At 35.2% G+C, this 18,057-nt stretch overlaps 1 protein-coding gene across 1 annotated transcript in view; it reads left to right on the top strand.

Moving 5' to 3' along the window:
• The window catches only part of HSD17B4 (hydroxysteroid 17-beta dehydrogenase 4), a 99,286-nt gene that overhangs the window by 65,765 nt on the left and 15,464 nt on the right, over positions 1-18,057 (top strand). The window contains exons 16-22 of the mRNA XM_068981483.1: positions 1,609-1,712; positions 3,488-3,553; positions 7,632-7,701; positions 8,353-8,459; positions 11,078-11,164; positions 13,705-13,791; positions 15,254-15,392. Coding sequence (XP_068837584.1) covers positions 1,609-1,712; positions 3,488-3,553; positions 7,632-7,701; positions 8,353-8,459; positions 11,078-11,164; positions 13,705-13,791; positions 15,254-15,392 — 660 coding nt within the window. The remainder of the gene's footprint in view (positions 1-1,608; positions 1,713-3,487; positions 3,554-7,631; positions 7,702-8,352; positions 8,460-11,077; positions 11,165-13,704; positions 13,792-15,253; positions 15,393-18,057) is intronic.

Raw genomic sequence — 18,057 nt, 5'->3', positions numbered from 1 at the left:
ATATAGGTTTTATCATTTTGTTCTAATACATACCTAAGAGGTTATACTGAATATGTTGTGAAGAGGAACAGCTATCTTTCATTTCTTACTTATTCACTAACGTGCTCACTAGTGTCATTTGTTCATTGATTCATTAATTAATGCATATTTATTAGGTGCTTTTTCTGTCCCTGGTACTATTCTAATTGCTGGGAGTAGATATGAGCAGAAGAGTCATGATCCTGCCTTCCAGAAGCTTATACCTTCATTCTTGCTACTTCCTCTTTTATATTTCAGGCTCTATTGAGGGCTTCAGAAGAATGTTTGAAAATTTTATAGAGTGTGGTTATCTGCATTTTATTTTTTAATCTTACTGAATTTTAGTGGATTTACAATGTTGTGTTAATTTCTCTTGTACAGCAAAGTGATTCAGTTATACATATATACATTCTTTTTTGTATTTTCCATTATGGTTTATCACAGGATATTGAATATGGTTCCCTGTGCTATACAGTATGACCTTGTTTATCCATCCTGTATATAGGATGCATCTGCTAATCCAAACTCCCAATCCATCCCTTCACCACCTCCTCTCTCCCTAGGCAACCACAAAGTCTGTTCTCTATCTCTGAATCTGTTTCTGTTTTGTAGATACATTCATTTGTTTTATATTTCACATTCCACATATAAGTGATATCGTATGACAGTTGTCTATCTCTCTCTGACTTAACTTTGCTTGGTATTACAATCTCTAGGTGCATCTGTGTTGCTCAAAAGGCATTATTTCATTCTTTGTTATGGCTATGCAGCATTCCATTTTGTGTGTACACACACATTTTGTATGTGTGTGTGTGTGTGTGTGTGTGTGTGTGTGTGTGTGTGTGTATCTCACATCTTCTAAATCCGTTTATCTGTTGGTGGACATTTAGGTTGTTTCCATATCTTGACTGTTGTAAATAGTGCTGCTGTGAACATTAGGGGTGCATGTATGTTTTTGAATTATAGTTTTGTCTGGATATATGCCCGGGAGTGGGATTGCTGGATAATATGGCAATTCTATTTTTAGTTTTTTGAGGAACCTCTATACTGTTTTCCTTAGTGGCTGTACCAGTTTACATTCCCACCAGCAGTGTAGGAGGGTTCCCCTTTCTCCGCTCTCAGTCTAGCATTTGTTATTTGTAGACTTTTTAGTGATGGCCATTTTGACCAGTGTAAGGTACTTCCTCATAGTTTTGATTTGCATTTATTTAATAATTAGTAGTGATAAAAAATCTTTTCAGGTGTGTTAGTCTGCTTTTTATAGTGGAATTGTCTGAAAAGTTTGAGAAGGAGAGAACTGAAGTATGAAGGGCAGTTGGGGAGTTTTAGAAGAAGGTAGAGGAACTGCTGTTTCATAGATAAGAAAGGATTTGTCAAGATCTTCCTTTCTTTGCCTTCTAGAGACTGGTAGTGTGTACGGTTAAAATGAGTGCTCTGTAACCCAAACTTGGGTGTCTTTAAGTTGCGAAACCTTTTAGTAATTGAATTTCGTTTCTGAAACATTTACAGGGATTGCTGATCATGTATTGGTTAACTGGTTATACCTTTTGATAATAACTTCTTTTCTTTCTTCTTTCATTTACTTTTCAGTCTACACTTACTCTGGGGAGGAACTTATATGTTATAATCAGTTCTCCATCTTTGTTGTTGGTTCTGGAGGCTTCAGTGGAAAACGGACATCAGACAAAGCCAAGGTAGGCTACAACTTCATAAATGACATACGTGTTGTCATTAAGGATGCTTATCTGTATTTTGAACTTACTATATGTATAATTTCATAGAGTAGGGCTTTAGTAATCTATACTTCCTTGAATCAGAATATGTTCTTGGATTTGAAGTGCTGACATGAGATAATTACTGGAATATCTTTACTTGTGCAAACTTTGCCTGTACCCAGAGCTCTTTAGAAAAACCTAACATGTACAAGAGATCCTGGTATAAATGAAAATCTTCACTCATTAAATGTCTAGAATATTTCTTATGAATAAAACAATTCAAATTATTGTTGAGTTCTCAAAATCTGCCCCAAACCATATTTTTCCCAAAAATATTTTGTAATTTGGATTTTACTCCAGTTTAACCTGGCCTTCAGCTCTGCCCTCAGCTCTCAGAATAGGGCCACACTATCTTCCTAGGTAGAGCAGGCCACTCATTTTTCTTATTCCCCACGCCTGCCTTCCCTAACTTATGAAGCAGAAGCTCTATTACAGGTAAAAGTGGTCGAGAGTTATGGGGTTCTCTTCCTCCACCCAGCCCCCACTTGTACTGTGGAGAGTTGTTCTACGATGGCATGTTAAGAATACTAGGGCTCTGATAACTCTTGCCCCAGCCCGCTCATGGGATGAGGGTTCCCTGCTGCTAGAGGCAAGCTGAGAAGACCAGAAGCTCCTACTCCTGCTCAGTCCCCTTCTTGTAAAGTGAGGATGTCACTTGGAGAGAAGTGGGCCACTGTCCTTGCCCTCATCTCTGTTGCAGTGGCACAGATGTTTTGCCTGGGGGCCAAGGCAGGCTCTAAAAATAGAGCTCTGAAGCTCTCCCCAAGGAAACTGACTCATTTTGGAACCAAATAATTGGAACCAAAAGTAAGGATGGTTTCAAAAACAAAGTTACTTTAGTGATAATCAAGAGGAGTCTGGTAGCTCCATGGAAGCAGTAAGTAAACTAGTCCAACTAGAAGTTTGCTAGAGAACCATGCCAGGAGACAGCTAAGAAGAGTTCTCATGGCATCATTTTTGTTGTTCATTTGTTAAGTCATGTCTGACTCTTGGCAGTTCCATGAACTGCAGGATGCCAGGCTTCTCTGTCCTACACTATCTCTTGGAGCTCAAATTCACGTTCACTGAGTTGGTCAAACCTCAAAGACTGATCTCAAAGACCTCCCCTGGAAAGAAGTATTCTTTTCCATTGGGAAGAGTCCCTATGTTTGTTGCCTAGAGAATGGACCTGGTTATATAATTCCTTTCATTATACAGAGTCATTTCAGGGAAATCATAATGTAGACGAAGCTCACAGTTACAGAATTTTAAAGGTCATTATGTGCTGAATGTATTAAAAAAATCTGCTTTTTATCCAGCTTACAGATTTCATTACAATCAGCCCTCCATATCCACAGGTTCCACATCCGCAGGTTTTGCATCTGCAGATTAAACCAACTGTGGATCAAAAATATCCAGAATAAAAATTTCTAGAAAATTCTCAGACTATTTACACAGTATTTACATTATAGTAGGTATTACAAGTAATCTTGAGATGATTTAAAGTGTATGGGAGGATGTGCATAGGTTATATGCAAATACTGCCCCATTTTGTATAAGGGACTTGAGCATCTGCAAATTTTGGTGTCCTGGAAACTGAGAAACAATTGTACATTGAAACATGGTTGTTTGTCAAATATCAGTTTCGGTAAAGAGACTAACAATTATTTTGTTAACTGTTTAATGTGTCATTTTTTTTTTTTAATTAATTTCAGGCAGCTGTAGCCATACCTGATAGACCTCCTGATGCTGTACTTACAGATACCACCTCACTTAATCAGGTAACATGGTGTTTTTGAAAAATGGTAAAGCCACCTGGCTCCTGGCACTTAACTTGTAACTCTTGATACCCTGTAAATCCTATGAATTAAAAAGTAGTCCTAAGAACTCAAAAGATTTCTACATAATAGAAATAATGGCATATTTCTGTAGTTGAAATTCATTCTTTTTGAATTTTTACTTAGCGGTTGTTTTTCTCCATTAGATATCAAAAGAAAATAAAAAGTGGTTTTCACAAGTCAGTTGAGAAAGCATCATGTTTTGTTGGTGTGGATTGCTTGCCTTAAAGAGATTGCCTAGCTTTGTGAAGAATTTCATTAAAACTTTAGAGAACAGGATAAAATAAAGGGCAGATTTCAGTTATCCTCTCTTCTGTTGGAAAAGAAAGCTAAGCTGCACTGTGTAGAGACAGATTATTTTATGCCAACTTTAGTGGACAGATACAATAAAGCATCTTAGAAGGATTAGGTGATTTAATCTGTTCTGTTTGGCATGAATAGTATGTTTTCTGATGAAGGAGATAAAATACCCTGTCAGTTAACAGATACTGTAAGCATGCAAAGATTTATTTAATGAACAAAAGGTGACCTTGAAGATGAAAACAGCAACTTTGTTTTTGAGAGTTATGAAGGTTCTTCTTTAAGATGGCCAGAATACTAATCGCGCAGATATAGAACAGAATACATAAAGCTCTGAAGTAATGCAGGTAATGACAGCAGATTATTTATAAAATTCACTCATTTTTGGATACTAATTTTGACATGTTGATATGAGAACTTCTGTAGGATTTATGTTTGCTAACAAATAGAAATATAATTTCATGAGCTAGAAAGAATTAAGTTTGAAATGTAGTAATTGTGTTTTTTTTAAACACTATATAATTGGGTGATAGAATAATACTTTTTATCTCAGATTAGTTTTTGCCTTTAAATATTCTTCCCATCCCTATTTCTTATCAATTTCTTAAGAAAACACTCATATATATATTTAATTAAAGCTTCATAGTGAAATTAATTTTTATTGTGGCACTGAAGAACAGAAAAGATTTTGTGGTTTCATGGTTCACAAAGCCCAGCAATGCTCCATTATTATTCTTGGGTTTCTGAAATAATAAAATGTATCTGCTGTAGATAAGAAAAGCTGAATAGTTTCCATGACTTGAGTTTCTTTATACAGTAAGCAGAAAGATTTTCTTTTTCTGGTTTTTCAGATGAATAGAACTTTTCATTAGCTGTTAGCCAACTTTAGTATTTTGCTGTGTGACAAAGAGCAGTTTATAAGTTAACACATATTTTTTTGTATGAATAATGGGCACCCATCATTTCACAGAGGTTCCTGGCCATTTGTATCACATGGTCATTTGAGAATGTGATTAAAAACTATATACAATTTGTTTAAAAACATTTTGCATAAAATTTTACATAAAGTTCGGGGGATTTATGAGCTGTTTTAAATTAGATCTGTACTGTAGGAGACACAACTCAAGAAGTGTGATCTATTGACAAGGAACTGAAAGTACACTTAGAAATAATGTGTATATGTCTTAATAACTAGGGCATCTATTCTAAGCAATGAATGATTAAAGACAAGGCTTTGAATTGTAGAGTAAATGCTGTAGACATTCAGAGAAGTGTTACTTATTAGAGAATGATACTCAAAAGAGTTTGGTAGGAAAATGAGACTTCTGAACTAAATTGGTGTATAGATATTCTCTTAACAGAGATGTAAAACTTGCCTGAATGGGGATAAGAACTTAATAATGATAGCAGATAAGAGCTTGATGTATGTACAAGGAGTAAGAATTAGAGAATTCGCATTGGAGAGTGGCAGGAGGTGATTATGGATGAACAGGCCTTTAAGGAGAAGTGGGGATGGAATGGATTATGCCACTATAGCATAAACTGTTTGCCAGGTACTTAAGTTAAATGAGTCATTTTTTAGTCAGTAAGAAAACTGGCAATCATAGTTTTAGCTCTACCAGTGTCACTTCTGGAATATTTTGTTTTTCATTTCTTTAGGAGAATTTCTTGATCTGCAAATTCATATGCTTTTACAAGTATGGTTCATGGTTTGTCATAATTAATAAAGAGAAAATTCATCCCCAATAACCTAGAAAGACCAAAGAATAGGAAGGTAACAGATGTCAGACTTTGTATTTGGAAAGAAAGAAAACAAATATCTTCAGTTTCCCCAGTTACATATCTTATACTACTTATTCTAACAATTAGAATTTTAGCTATCATCTTTGTTAAATAAAGTTAATCTTTGGAATATTGGTTATGCTGTCCATTAAAATTGTAATTCTTTATTAAATTACCAAAGGAGAAGTTGTCAGACACTGAATAGATTATTGGTTTTGGCATCAGACAGACTGAAGTTCAAATCCAGCTCTGGATTTGGGGTTTGAAGTTCGTCATTTTTTCTATTTATATGTAACATGATGATGCATATTTGCCTAGTGTTTTATTTTTTTTTAATTTAACCCTCTACAACTTATACAGAATCTTGTAAATCACATCTATTTGATAATTGTTGATTTGATTTAATTATTTTCAACGCCACGTAAAGGGAAAAAACACTGGTTCACTGAAAAAGTGAATAATTTAGAAAACTATCATATGGAGTGATGGGAAAGAGAAAGAGTTTTTTAAAATTATATAAAACATATTAAAAAGTAAATGATATTTTCCTGTGAATTGTAGGAAATGTTATTTTCTGTAGATAAAATTTATTAAAAAAGAATAATCAACAATTAAAAATAAAAAACACTAGGAAAATCAGGTATGCTGACATGGCTAGCCTTTGCACAACATTTTAATAGTCTTGGAAAGCTTAACATAGCAATTGATAAAGTTCTTGAGGCAGACTCAAAGTTAATACACAGATACATTAAAATACTTACTCTAAGCTTTTTTTGAATTGTCTTTCCTTCAGTACTGAAAAGTACTTTTTTTTCGTTTGACCAGTGCACAATTTAAATGCTGACAAGTATAGTGAATTTTTGATCCTGCTGTTACCTTTGTGTGTGTCTGCTCAGTCGCTTCAGTCATCTATGACTCTTTGCTACTCTGTGGACTGTAGCCCTCCAGGTTCCTCCATCTATGGGATTATCCAGGCAAGAATACTGGAATGGGTTGCCATGCCCTCCTGCAGGAGAATCCTCCTGATCCAGGGATGGAACCCTCATCTTCTGTATTGCCAGTGGGTTCTTTTCTGCTGAGCCACCTGGAAAGCCCTGTTATCTCTTTTTGCTAACCCTGCCTTGTCTAAGTACAGAAGTGATGTGAAGATCTGGACTAAGCAGAAATGTAATCTTAATGGCAGGCTACTAGTCTGTTTTTTTTTTTGTTTTTTGTTTTGCAGGATGAGCTGATCTCAGGATTTAGTGCACCCAGTCGATTGAAAGTTTATTAGAAGTGTTTGATGTTTATGTGTCTAGTATTGGGTTATAGGCTTCAATTTAAAACACCCCACAAGAAAGTTGGCATAAATTTTGCTTGTTTAGAAGAGGCTATACTCAGACGGTAAAGCATCTGTCTACAATGCGGGAGACCTGGGTTCGATCCCTGGGTTGGGAAGATCCGCTGGAGAAGGAAATGGCAATCCACTCCAGGACTATTGCCTGGAAAATCCCATGGACAGAGGAGCCTGATAGGCTACAGTCCATGGGGTCGTAAAGAGTGGGACACAACTGAGCAACTTCACTTCACTTCACTATAAACATTTACACCTTGTCTTCATTGTGTTTTAATGAGAGTAGATTGATGGATTCCTTTTTGTGAATTTCTCCTTAGGCAGTGGTAACCAGTGTTATTCCCAGATGTAGTTCTTGGTTCCCATTGCTATTTTTGCACAGTCCTCATCCCTTCCCAACTGATTTCAGTGGCAGGTGTTACAAAAAGCATTTGATTTACACTTAACCTTTTTTTGTTAGAAATAGTTATTTTTTAATCAAAGCTAGAGTTAGGTATATTATGATGCATTTCTCATGCAATAACCAGTCATATTTTCTGTTTTTATTTTAATGTATTATAAGAAAGCACTGATATGCTAGTTACTTTCATAATTCTCTCTCTACAGGCTGCTTTGTACCGCCTCAGTGGAGATTGGAATCCCTTACACATTGATCCTAACTTTGCTAGCTTAGCAGGTGAGTTGCTAATAATATATGCCAATGAAAATATTAGCTCAATTATCTAAATAATAAAGACATTACTACTTCTGACTGGCAGTTTAACTGGTGACATTTAAAAAATAGCCCTTTCCTAATATGTTTATGCAAAGGATATGGAAAGGTAGGAAGTAGTATTCAGAAAATGGTGCCCTTGAAATTGAGATTATGGTGGAAGGTAGCTCCTGCTAGGGCAAGGTCTGTGATAGGACCATGGGGATGAATATCTGAGTTATGAAGGACGAGGTCATTGGAGGACAGAGCATGAAGGGCAAGGTCATTGGAGGGGAGAGCAGAAAACTGAAAGGTTGAGGAAGGATCGTCTGCATACATGGATATTGAAATCACCATGGAAGATTTCATGGTTATAGCCAAATCTAACAAAATAATTCTCTGTGTCCCCAGATCTCTGACACTCCTTTCTTGTTTTTTTTTTTTCTTTCTTTGTTTATTTCATAATTTTTCCCCCAGGAAGTATTACTTATAAAATACTTTTCATGTTTCTTAAAATACATGGTATGAATCAGGTGAATGCAGTTTAAAAATTATTTTTGAAGTTCTGAATTAACCGTTGTTGGTTTAAACATGAAATGTGTCTTTATCTAACTAAATTATCTCTCTTATTTTTAGGTTTCAATAAGCCTATATTACATGGATTATGTACCTTTGGATTTTCTGCCAGGCATGTTTTACAGCAGTTTGCAGATAATGACGTGTCGAGATTCAAGGCAGTTAAGGTATATGTAAAGTATTAATTTAAATATTTGTTCCTTTTCAGTGTTAGAGAAGAGAAGGAGTCTTCAGTTCAGTTCAGTTCAGTCGCTCAGTCATGTCCAACTCTTTGCGACCCCATGAACCGCAGCATACCAGGCCTCCCTGTCCATCACCATCTCCCAGAGTCCACTCAAACCCATGTCCATTGTGTCGGTGGTGCCATCCAACCATCTCATCCTCTGTCATCCCCTTCTCCTGCCCTCAATCCCTCCCAGCATCAGGGTCTTTTCAAATGAGTCAGCTCTTTGCATCAGGGGGCCAAAATATTAAAGTTTCAGCTTCAACATCAGTCCTTCCAGTGAATACTCAGGACTGATCTCCTTTAGGATGGACTGGTTGGATCTCCTTGCAGTCCAAGGGACTTTCAAGAGTCTTCTCCAAACACCACAGTTGAAAAGCATCAATTCTTCAGCGCTCAGCTTTGTTCACAGTCCAACTCTCACATCCATACATGACCACTGGAAAAACCATAGCCTTGACTAGGTGGACCTTTGTTGACAAAGTAATGACAAAGCTTTTTAATATGCTTAGTCTATATTAAATTTATAAATATATATAAATATATATTATATGTAACTAAGAAGGAGTCTTAGTGACTTCATTTAAAGTAGGTACTTCCATTATGATTATACAGAGGTTTTCATTGGTTCTATTTTTCTACTGTTATTGACAAGCATGTAACACTGACTTTATCCTACATATAGTTGGCATTTCAAATAAATGGCTTGGATAGAAAAAATAAATAAATAAAGTAGGTACTGTACTGAAATTGTTATTTTTATTATTTCATTGACTTGGTATTCAGCAAGTTTTCTTTTCATGGCTATAAATACCTCTAATACACATGTAACATGAAGAATATTTTTAGCAGATTGAATTATATTGAATTAATTAATTAATTTAGCAGATTGAATTATTATTGAGTTATATTTTTAGCAGATTGATTATTATATAAATTATCAAGTAGTTAGGAGCATACATATATCAATGTATATGCCTTAACAAAAATTTGTGGTTTATCTTTAAAAAATTATTATTATTTTGTTTTAATATTTTATTTTTTAATATAAATTTATTTATTTTAATTAGAGGTTAATTACTTTATAATATTGGTTTTGCTATACATCAACATGAATCCGCCACAGGTATACACGCATTCCCCATCCTGAACCCCCCTCCCTCCTCCCTCCCTGTACCATCCCTCTGTGTTGTCTCAGTGCACCAGCCCCAAGCATCTAGTATCCTGCATCAAACCTGGACTGGCAGTTCATTTCATATATGATATTATACATGTTTCAATGCCCTTCTCCCAAATCATCCCACCCTCGCCCTCTCCCACAGAGTCCAAAAGACTGTTCTATACATCTGTGTAGGAGAAGGCAATGGCACCCCACTCCAGTACTCTTGCCTGGAAAATCCCATGGATGGAGGAGCCTGGTAGCCTGCAGTCCATGGGGTCGCTAGGAGTCGGACACGACTGAGTGACTTCCCTTTCACTTTTCACTTTCATGCATTGGAGAAGGAAATGGCAACCCACTCCAGTGTTCTTGCCTGGAGAATCCCAGGTACAGGGGAGCCTGGTGGGCTTCTGTCTATGGGGTCGCACAGAGTCGGACACGACTGAAGTGACTTAGCAGCAGCATACATCTGTGTCTCTTTTGCTGTCTCGCATACAGGGTTATCATTACCATCTTTCTAAATTCCATATATATACGTCAATATACTGTATTGGTATTTTTCTTTCTGGCTAACTTTACTCTGTATAATAGGCTCCAGTTTCATCCACCTCATTAGAACTGATTCAAATGTATTGTTTTAATATTTTATTATTTACCTTAATTGAATTAAAAATGTTAACTGGCTGCATTTCAATGTTAATAAACATAAACCTATATCAGTATGTTAGCTTCAAGTTTTTATCCATTATAAATTACAAAGAAAACTGTCTCTGCACAGTATCTTTGCATAAATCAAGACATACACTTAAAAAAAAATCATTAAGACAGTGTCAAATAACTCCAGAAAGCTTTATCAGTTTGTGTTCCATGCAGCAGTGGAAATTTATTTTATGATGTTTTGTCTTTGGTAACACTGATTATTCTCGTTATTAAAATCATTTTATAGTGATTATTATAAAGTTTTCATTATTGTCCAATAATATGTACACAGAACAAATAAAATCATGTATAAAATTATGAAATAGAAAGTAGAATTATTCTTTCCTATATACCAACCCCAGATCTTATTCCCCAGACTTAATTAGTACCACTTCTAATTGCTTCCTTTTAGTCGTACTAATGATTGCCTGTATAACTTTGCTTAATATAGTTATTCTTCTGTGTCTTGATTTGTCAAGAGTGAACTATTTATTGATTCTATACTTAGAAAGACAATTAACTTATACTAACTATAACCTTTTTTTACTAATTTTATCATATTACTGTTTTTGTGAATTTTAGTATTGTCAAACCTATTTCTTCCTTTTATGCTCTCCAACCTCCACCCGAAACTACCTCCCTCCCCAAATGGAAAAACTTTATATTAAAACATTTTTAACCCTTAAACACATTTTCTTTTAAAGGTTCGTTTTGCAAAACCAGTATACCCGGGACAGACTCTGCAGACTGAGATGTGGAAGGAAGGAAATAGAATCCATTTCCAAACCAAGGTATGAGTGAGGTGGTTAGAGGTACGTTGTTTCATTACCTGCTTCACCGTATCCTGTAATTATGTTCTATCCTAGCATTCTTTTGGTTAATAACTATGGATATCAAGTAAAACTTAGGAATTAAAAAAAATCAGTGGTAATTTTCAGTTGAAAATAAGATGACTCTGTACCTTGTTTTTTATTTTCTGTTTTATTCTCAACTAAATTGGTGCCTGTTAACATAACATTTCTGAAAATCCAACCAACCATATCTTTTTGGCTCAACTTATCATTCAGGTTGTAAGAATATAATCTTCAGAACATTTTAGGCGTGATTCATAGACAGATATAAAATGAAAACGTGATGAAACTTTAATTCCTTAATGGGAGTGTTAGCAAGATGATAAATCTGGTTCAAAGGAGAAGTAGTAAAAACAGGGTTTATGTAGTCCAGTGGGGAAGGCATTCTAAAATAATTTTATTGAGTTAAGAGATAAAACAAGTTAATTGTTCTATAGAACAATAAAACCATATCCTTTATGGTTATATTTTCTACTAGACAGAAATCATATGCATCTTGATCATACAAAAACCCACAAATTAACATCTTATGTCACAGAATCTGAGCTTAATCAATAGTAAGTAATGACAAATTAAAGTATATCTCCCTATAGAGTTAAGTGCTTTTGGGGGTGAGGCTGTTAGCAGTGCTCCAGTAAAATACTAAAAGGACATACAGTCCTCCTTTTATAAGTTTTTTACAGATAATTTTTGTTAACACAGTTGACCAGGCTGATACCTTTTGGCCTGATCATTTGTACTACATAAAGGTCATGTGTTGAGCAGTTTAAGTAACACCACCAACAGTATAGTTATACTTATACTATAGTTATAAGTTATAGTTACTGAGTACCTACGAGCAGCCTATCCCATTATCTCTACTATGCATAACAACTCTAACTTTAATTTGGGAAAATATAGGGTCAGCTCTTTTAAATAATTTGCTCATGGTCACATGGGAAGTGGTAGAGCTGGGATATACACCCCAGTCTGCCTGGCTCAGCACGCAGTTCCTAGGTCCTCACTTTTTTTTTTTTAACTGTACCGTGATTTCTTTCATATATAAATATCTTTCCAGAACTGTTCTTTGTATGGCTGCCTTACTCCTTATTACTTCCTGCTGCTCTCAGTATCATTTTCCTGATTCATTTATGCACACTGTTTATTTCACTTTTCAAATTTCCTTTGTCTTTTCAGCATCAGTTGAAGCTCTGCCTTGTCCTCAGAGGCATTCCCTTACCACTCCCCTTTCCCCCATTCATACAAACACACATCCTGGCTTTCCTCTGAAATCCTCTTGGAATAAATGTTTGTATCACATATTTCGGAACCCTCTTATTTTCTAACTATTTCATGTAAGTTTATTTTTTGAATAAAATTATGAACTCTAAAAGAATTAAGGACCATGAAAACAATTATGGGCTCTATTTTCTCATAATGAACAATATAGAAATAATTCATATAGATAAAAACTTAAAGAGTTGAGTAATAGTTTAATGTCTAAATATAATACATTCTTGTCTTTTTAATAAATTCTAAGCACATCTTCTTATCTAAACAGTATATTTGCTATTTTTTTCCCCAGTGATTAGAGGTTTTCTTTTTCTATTAGCTATTTGTAGAAATCCTTTCCCTTCCTTAGTTACAAGAGAGTAATTTTCTAAAGTGTATTTTGTTCATGAATTGTTTCCTTTCATGCTTTCCACTGTATATAATTTGAAATAAAATGAAGAAATTGTTTGAAAGATCTATTTTTCTGAAGTATAATGGAAAATAGGGGAGAATGATCTTCCTGATTATTAAAAATCAGTTTTAATAAGTGCTACCTTAAGTTTTGGACATTATCCTTTACATTTTAGCAATACCATAATTTTATAAAAGAATACTATTGGAATAATTCTAGGTGCCATATTAGGAATTAGAATTTGAGTTCTTTTAATGAATATTCTGAAAAAAGGCTATTCAGGTGTTTACTTTGTGTTGTGTATAGTTCCTATTTGAAATAGAAGGTCTGTTTCTACCCAGTTTTGTTGTGTATTAACCAAACAAATACACTTTGAGTACCCTGCCTCCTGTGAATTTTGTACCATGCCTTTTACTATTCATAAGAATTAAGTAATTCTCATCCTGGCTCCCCACTAGACATAACTTATATTGCAAAATAAATCCTCCAAATACCAATGCTCAGACTCTACCTCAGACCATTTAAATTGGAATCTTTGGAGATGGGACCTGGTCATAAGTATTTTTGAGAAAGGCTTCAGTAGATCCTATGGTTAGGGTTAATTACAATTTTAGTAAGTCAGTAAGCTTTCAGGTTTATTCCTTTTGACATTTAATTTATGAACTATTTATTTAATTTGGATGATTTTCTCTTTCATATGAAGAAAAATGTGAGTTTCTTTTAAAAGACTTCATAGTGTTTCACAATAAAATTTCATTTTCATTGGCCTCATCAGAGTGAGCTGTTTTCCGCCCCTCCCCCCCATACCCTTTATAAGGTCCAAGGAACTGGAGACATCGTCATTTCAAATGCATATGTGGATCTTGTGCCAGCATCTGCTATTTCAGCTAAGACACCATCTGAGGTAGGTTATAACCACTGATATCCAAGTCATGGCCTTCTCTGGTAGCTCAGCTGGTAAAGAATCCGCCTGCAATGCAGGAGGCCCTGGTTTGATTCCAGGGTCAGGAAGATCCCCTGGAGAAGGGATAGGTTACCCACTCCAGTATTCTTGGACTTCCCTGGTGGCTCAGACAGAAAGAATCCACCTCCAGTGCAGGACACTTGGGTTTGATCCCTTGGCTTGGGAAGATCCATTGGAGGAGGGCATGGCAACCCACTCTAGTAATCTTGCCTGGAGAATTCCCATGGACAGAGGAGCCTGGCGGGCTACAGTCCATGGGGTCACAAACAGCCTGACAGGACTGAGCGACTAAGCATAGCACAGCATCCAAGTTATAGCCTGATTTATGAATTTCAGTTGAGATCACTTTAAGAGTGTTCAGTCTACTTTAGGAAATTCAGAGCTATGAAAGATTCTTAATTCTTGAACTGCTGCTGCTGCTGCTGCTAAGTCACTTCAGTCGTGTCCAACTCTGTGCGACCCCATAGACGGCAGCCCACCAGGCTCCCCCATCCCTGGGATTCTCCAGGCAAGAACAATTCTTGAACTAGAGACCATTAATTCAGAACTGCTTGGAAGAAAAGGAATATTTTGAAAATTACAAATTTCTAAAAAACTTTTTTTGTGGTGATACTAGAGTATCTTTTAAGAGAATATAATTGATTTTCTAGTTTTAGAGTAAATAAATCACTTGTTTAATAAGAAATCTTAAGTAAATAGTATTTTGGAGAAAGGCTAAAAAGTTAAATATCTTGTACCTTTTTTTCAATTTAAAAATTTGTATAAAGTATTCAGTGCATATATAAAAGCAGTAGCATATATTATTTATTAAAACATTTGTAGTACTGTCTATTAACATGCTGAAATTAATAAAAATATTTATATTCTGTCTCCAGAATATTAACTTTGTAATGCTGAAGTTTTCAAATCCATGATATTTGTGTTTCATTAGCCATATTATCACATAACTGAATGAAAATTAAAATCTCTTTAAAAAGAATCTAAGATCAAAAATGTAAGAAATTTTAGAGCTAGAAAGAAATTCAAGTTTCATGTAATTTAGTCTCATTTTACAAATGAAGAAATGAGATCACAGAAGTTGATTAATTTGTCCAGTATCTTCCTGCTGAAGTCTATTAGGATATAAGTTGTTAAGTTAGTTCCTAGTCTACTTGTAAAATATTACTTCTGAATTCTGATAAAAGTAAAATTCTTTTATTAAGGGGATTGAGGTTCTGGATGACATAAATAAATAGAAAGGTGTGAAAGAAGAGTAGGGTAACAAAAACCAGTTTGCCTTATTTATGTACAGGTTTTTAAAAAAATTACCTTACTGCCCATTGATTTTGTGATAGTTTTTCCCCTTGAGTCATTTTTTACATATCTTTTAAAATGAAATGATTATCTTTTCTGTTTTTGCTAGGGTGCGGGGCTTCAGAGTACCCTTGTGTTTGAAGAAATAGGTCGCCGCCTACAGGGTATTGGGCAAGAGGTGGTAAAGAAAGTTGGTGCTGTGTTTGAGTGGCATATCACTAAAGGTGAAAATACTGCAGCCAAGTGGAGTAAGTCCTGTCCCTATAATATTCTAAGATAACTCTTAGTCAATAGGAATAAAGTATCCTTGTTATAACTAAAGCCTGTCTCTTTGAAGGTAGGTACCTTCTTCAGTAAGGTGTTTTGTTTTTTTTTTAATGGGAAATAACGAGTTTCATGGGCTTCTCTTGTGGCTCAGCTGGTAAAGAATCCGCCTGCAATGCAGGAAACGTGGGTTTGATCCCTGGGTTGGGAAGATCCCCTGGGAAAGGGAAAGGCTACCCACTCCAGTATTCTGTCCTGGAGAATTCCATGGACTGTATAGTCCATGGGGTTGCAAAGAGTCAGACCTGAATGAGCAACTTTCATGTTCAATGGGTTTCATGGCCCTCAGACATGTATGTTTTTTAGAGATGAAAAAAATTAATTAAAATGAAAATAATCTGTTTTGAAGATTTCATTGTAACACCCAAAATTAGTACTTTAAACAGTTGCCTTAGCTGTATGCTTCTTTAATCTTCAAATTCCTCTTAAACATAAAGTACATCAAGTTAAATGAAATATTTTAAAATTTTGAGTAATTATCATTATATTTTAACAGCTTTAAAATCATTTTTCTTCCTCCCTCCCCCAAATTAACATTTTGGATTACCACCCTTAATTATCAGTATAAAATCATAATTATTTTATCAGTATATAAAACTGGCAATCAAAGGTACTATCAGAGTGCCATTAGCAACCTGGCAAGGTATCCAATATAAGCCAAGTTGCTGCAGAGAGAAAGCAGTCATGCTTCCATTCACTTACATGGAGCTCCAAAAGAACCTTACTACCATTTTATGAAGAAAGAAAAGTTAGGTATTAAAGAGAGAAAGGGAGAAGAAACATTTTTTGCCATATCTTTTGTATCTGTTGTGTAACTACATTCTTAATCATGGCACAAACTTTTCTGTTCTGTGGCCTATTAAAAGACTGCAGGATCCAATTTTAATTTAATTCTTAAAGTAAAGTTGGGGAAGGTAAGGTGAAATTACTAAAGATGAGTAAAAATATTTTTCTAGATTAGAAAATTTTCTCTTTTTACGTCCACATAATAAAAGCACTAACACTTTTGTGGACTCACTTTGCTAGTCAGCCAGATCTGTCAGCACGTTTTTAAGTATCCAGTGTCTATGTCATGACAGAAAAATGTGTAGCTTTTTCAGGTTTTACTGTGTTTCTCTATAGGTGAAAGGACAGTGAAGTGAGTATACATCCATTCTCTTTCTCATCGTCAATCATACAGACTGAGAAGCCATTGCTTCTAACAATGAGGGTATCTCAGTTCAGGATGCTTTAACAAATATACTATCGACTGGGTAGGTTAAAGAGCAGAAACTTACTTTCTTATAGTGAGGAGGCTGGAAGGTCCAATGTGAGGGTTCCAGCAGGGTTGGGTTCTGAAGAGACCCCTCTTCCTGGGTTGCAGATGGCTTCCTTCCTACTGTTTCCCCACAAGGCAGAGAGAAAGATCATCTCTCTCATGTCTCTTCTTAGAGAGAGACACTAATCCCATTATGGAGGCTCTACTCTTATGACCTCATCTAAACCTAATCGCCTCCAAAAAGCTGTTTCTAAATACCATCATTGTTTGGAGATTAGGGTTTCAACATATGAATTTTGGAGGGATACTAACATTCATTCCATAGCTGACAGCCATTCATATTATGAATCATGAAACATGCTGTTAATAAACTTTCACCATCGTTTCTTTACCTTTATTTTATAGACTATTCTAGCCTTACTTTGATCTGTAGAGCATTCTTTCTTTATATTCTAACTATATGTTTATTTTATAATATATTCTAATCTCTAGAGATGCTGGAGAAATACGGTATCCCAGTGAACATTCGCTGAAAATTTTTGGATTTTCATGTGTTTTGTCTTGAAGTCCCAAGTGATAGGATCCTTTTATTTGTAGTCAAGCATCTATCTATCAATGTGGTATAGGGAGCATTCAGAATAGTTTTTAGCTCAAGGATTTTCCCCTTCCTTCATAATCGTGAACTATTACAGTGAGATCTCATGTAGTTAAGATGGGCTAAGGAGCCCCTGGAATGCTGAGGGGCTCCATGAAGTGGCCTGTGACTGGCTTATTTATACTCTAGGACCATATAAACTTTTAGGCCCATCTCAAGCCTGGTTGTAATCCTTCTCATAGTATACTACTATGAGTATAGCAGTATACTATGGTGGTACCTGAAAGCAAGGATTGTAGGCTGTACTTCTGCAAGTCCCACAGCTGATGGTATGAACTATCTTCATTCATAATTTGTACACTACATATCATGCAGATTATGTGTCTATACAGACTTTTTTTTTAAGAAAAAAGTCTTTAAGTTTAGGATTTTACTTACACAGTAGAAACTACTATTTTGTAGATTATTTTTGCTTTTATTCTAAGATTACTGTTTTAGAGTGCCTGTTTAAGTACCATGTAAATCAGACTGTTTTATTCCTTATTACAACCAAAGATCACTGTAAATGTTTGTTAATACCAAAAAATTAAAGATGTATCTCTAAATCAACTGAAACTTTTTGAGACCATCTTCTATTATATATTCCTAGAAAAAATTTTGAAGTTTTGCTTAAGTGATTTTGGTTTCATACAGGTTTCTTTTTAATATGACAATTCCTATTCCTTTTAGGGACTGT

This window comes from Capricornis sumatraensis, chromosome 9, assembly GCF_032405125.1.
Source record: "Capricornis sumatraensis isolate serow.1 chromosome 9, serow.2, whole genome shotgun sequence".
Taxonomy (NCBI): domain Eukaryota; kingdom Metazoa; phylum Chordata; class Mammalia; order Artiodactyla; family Bovidae; genus Capricornis; species Capricornis sumatraensis.
Note: the sequence above shows the minus strand (reverse complement) of the source record. Positions and strands in the feature narration are given on the sequence as shown.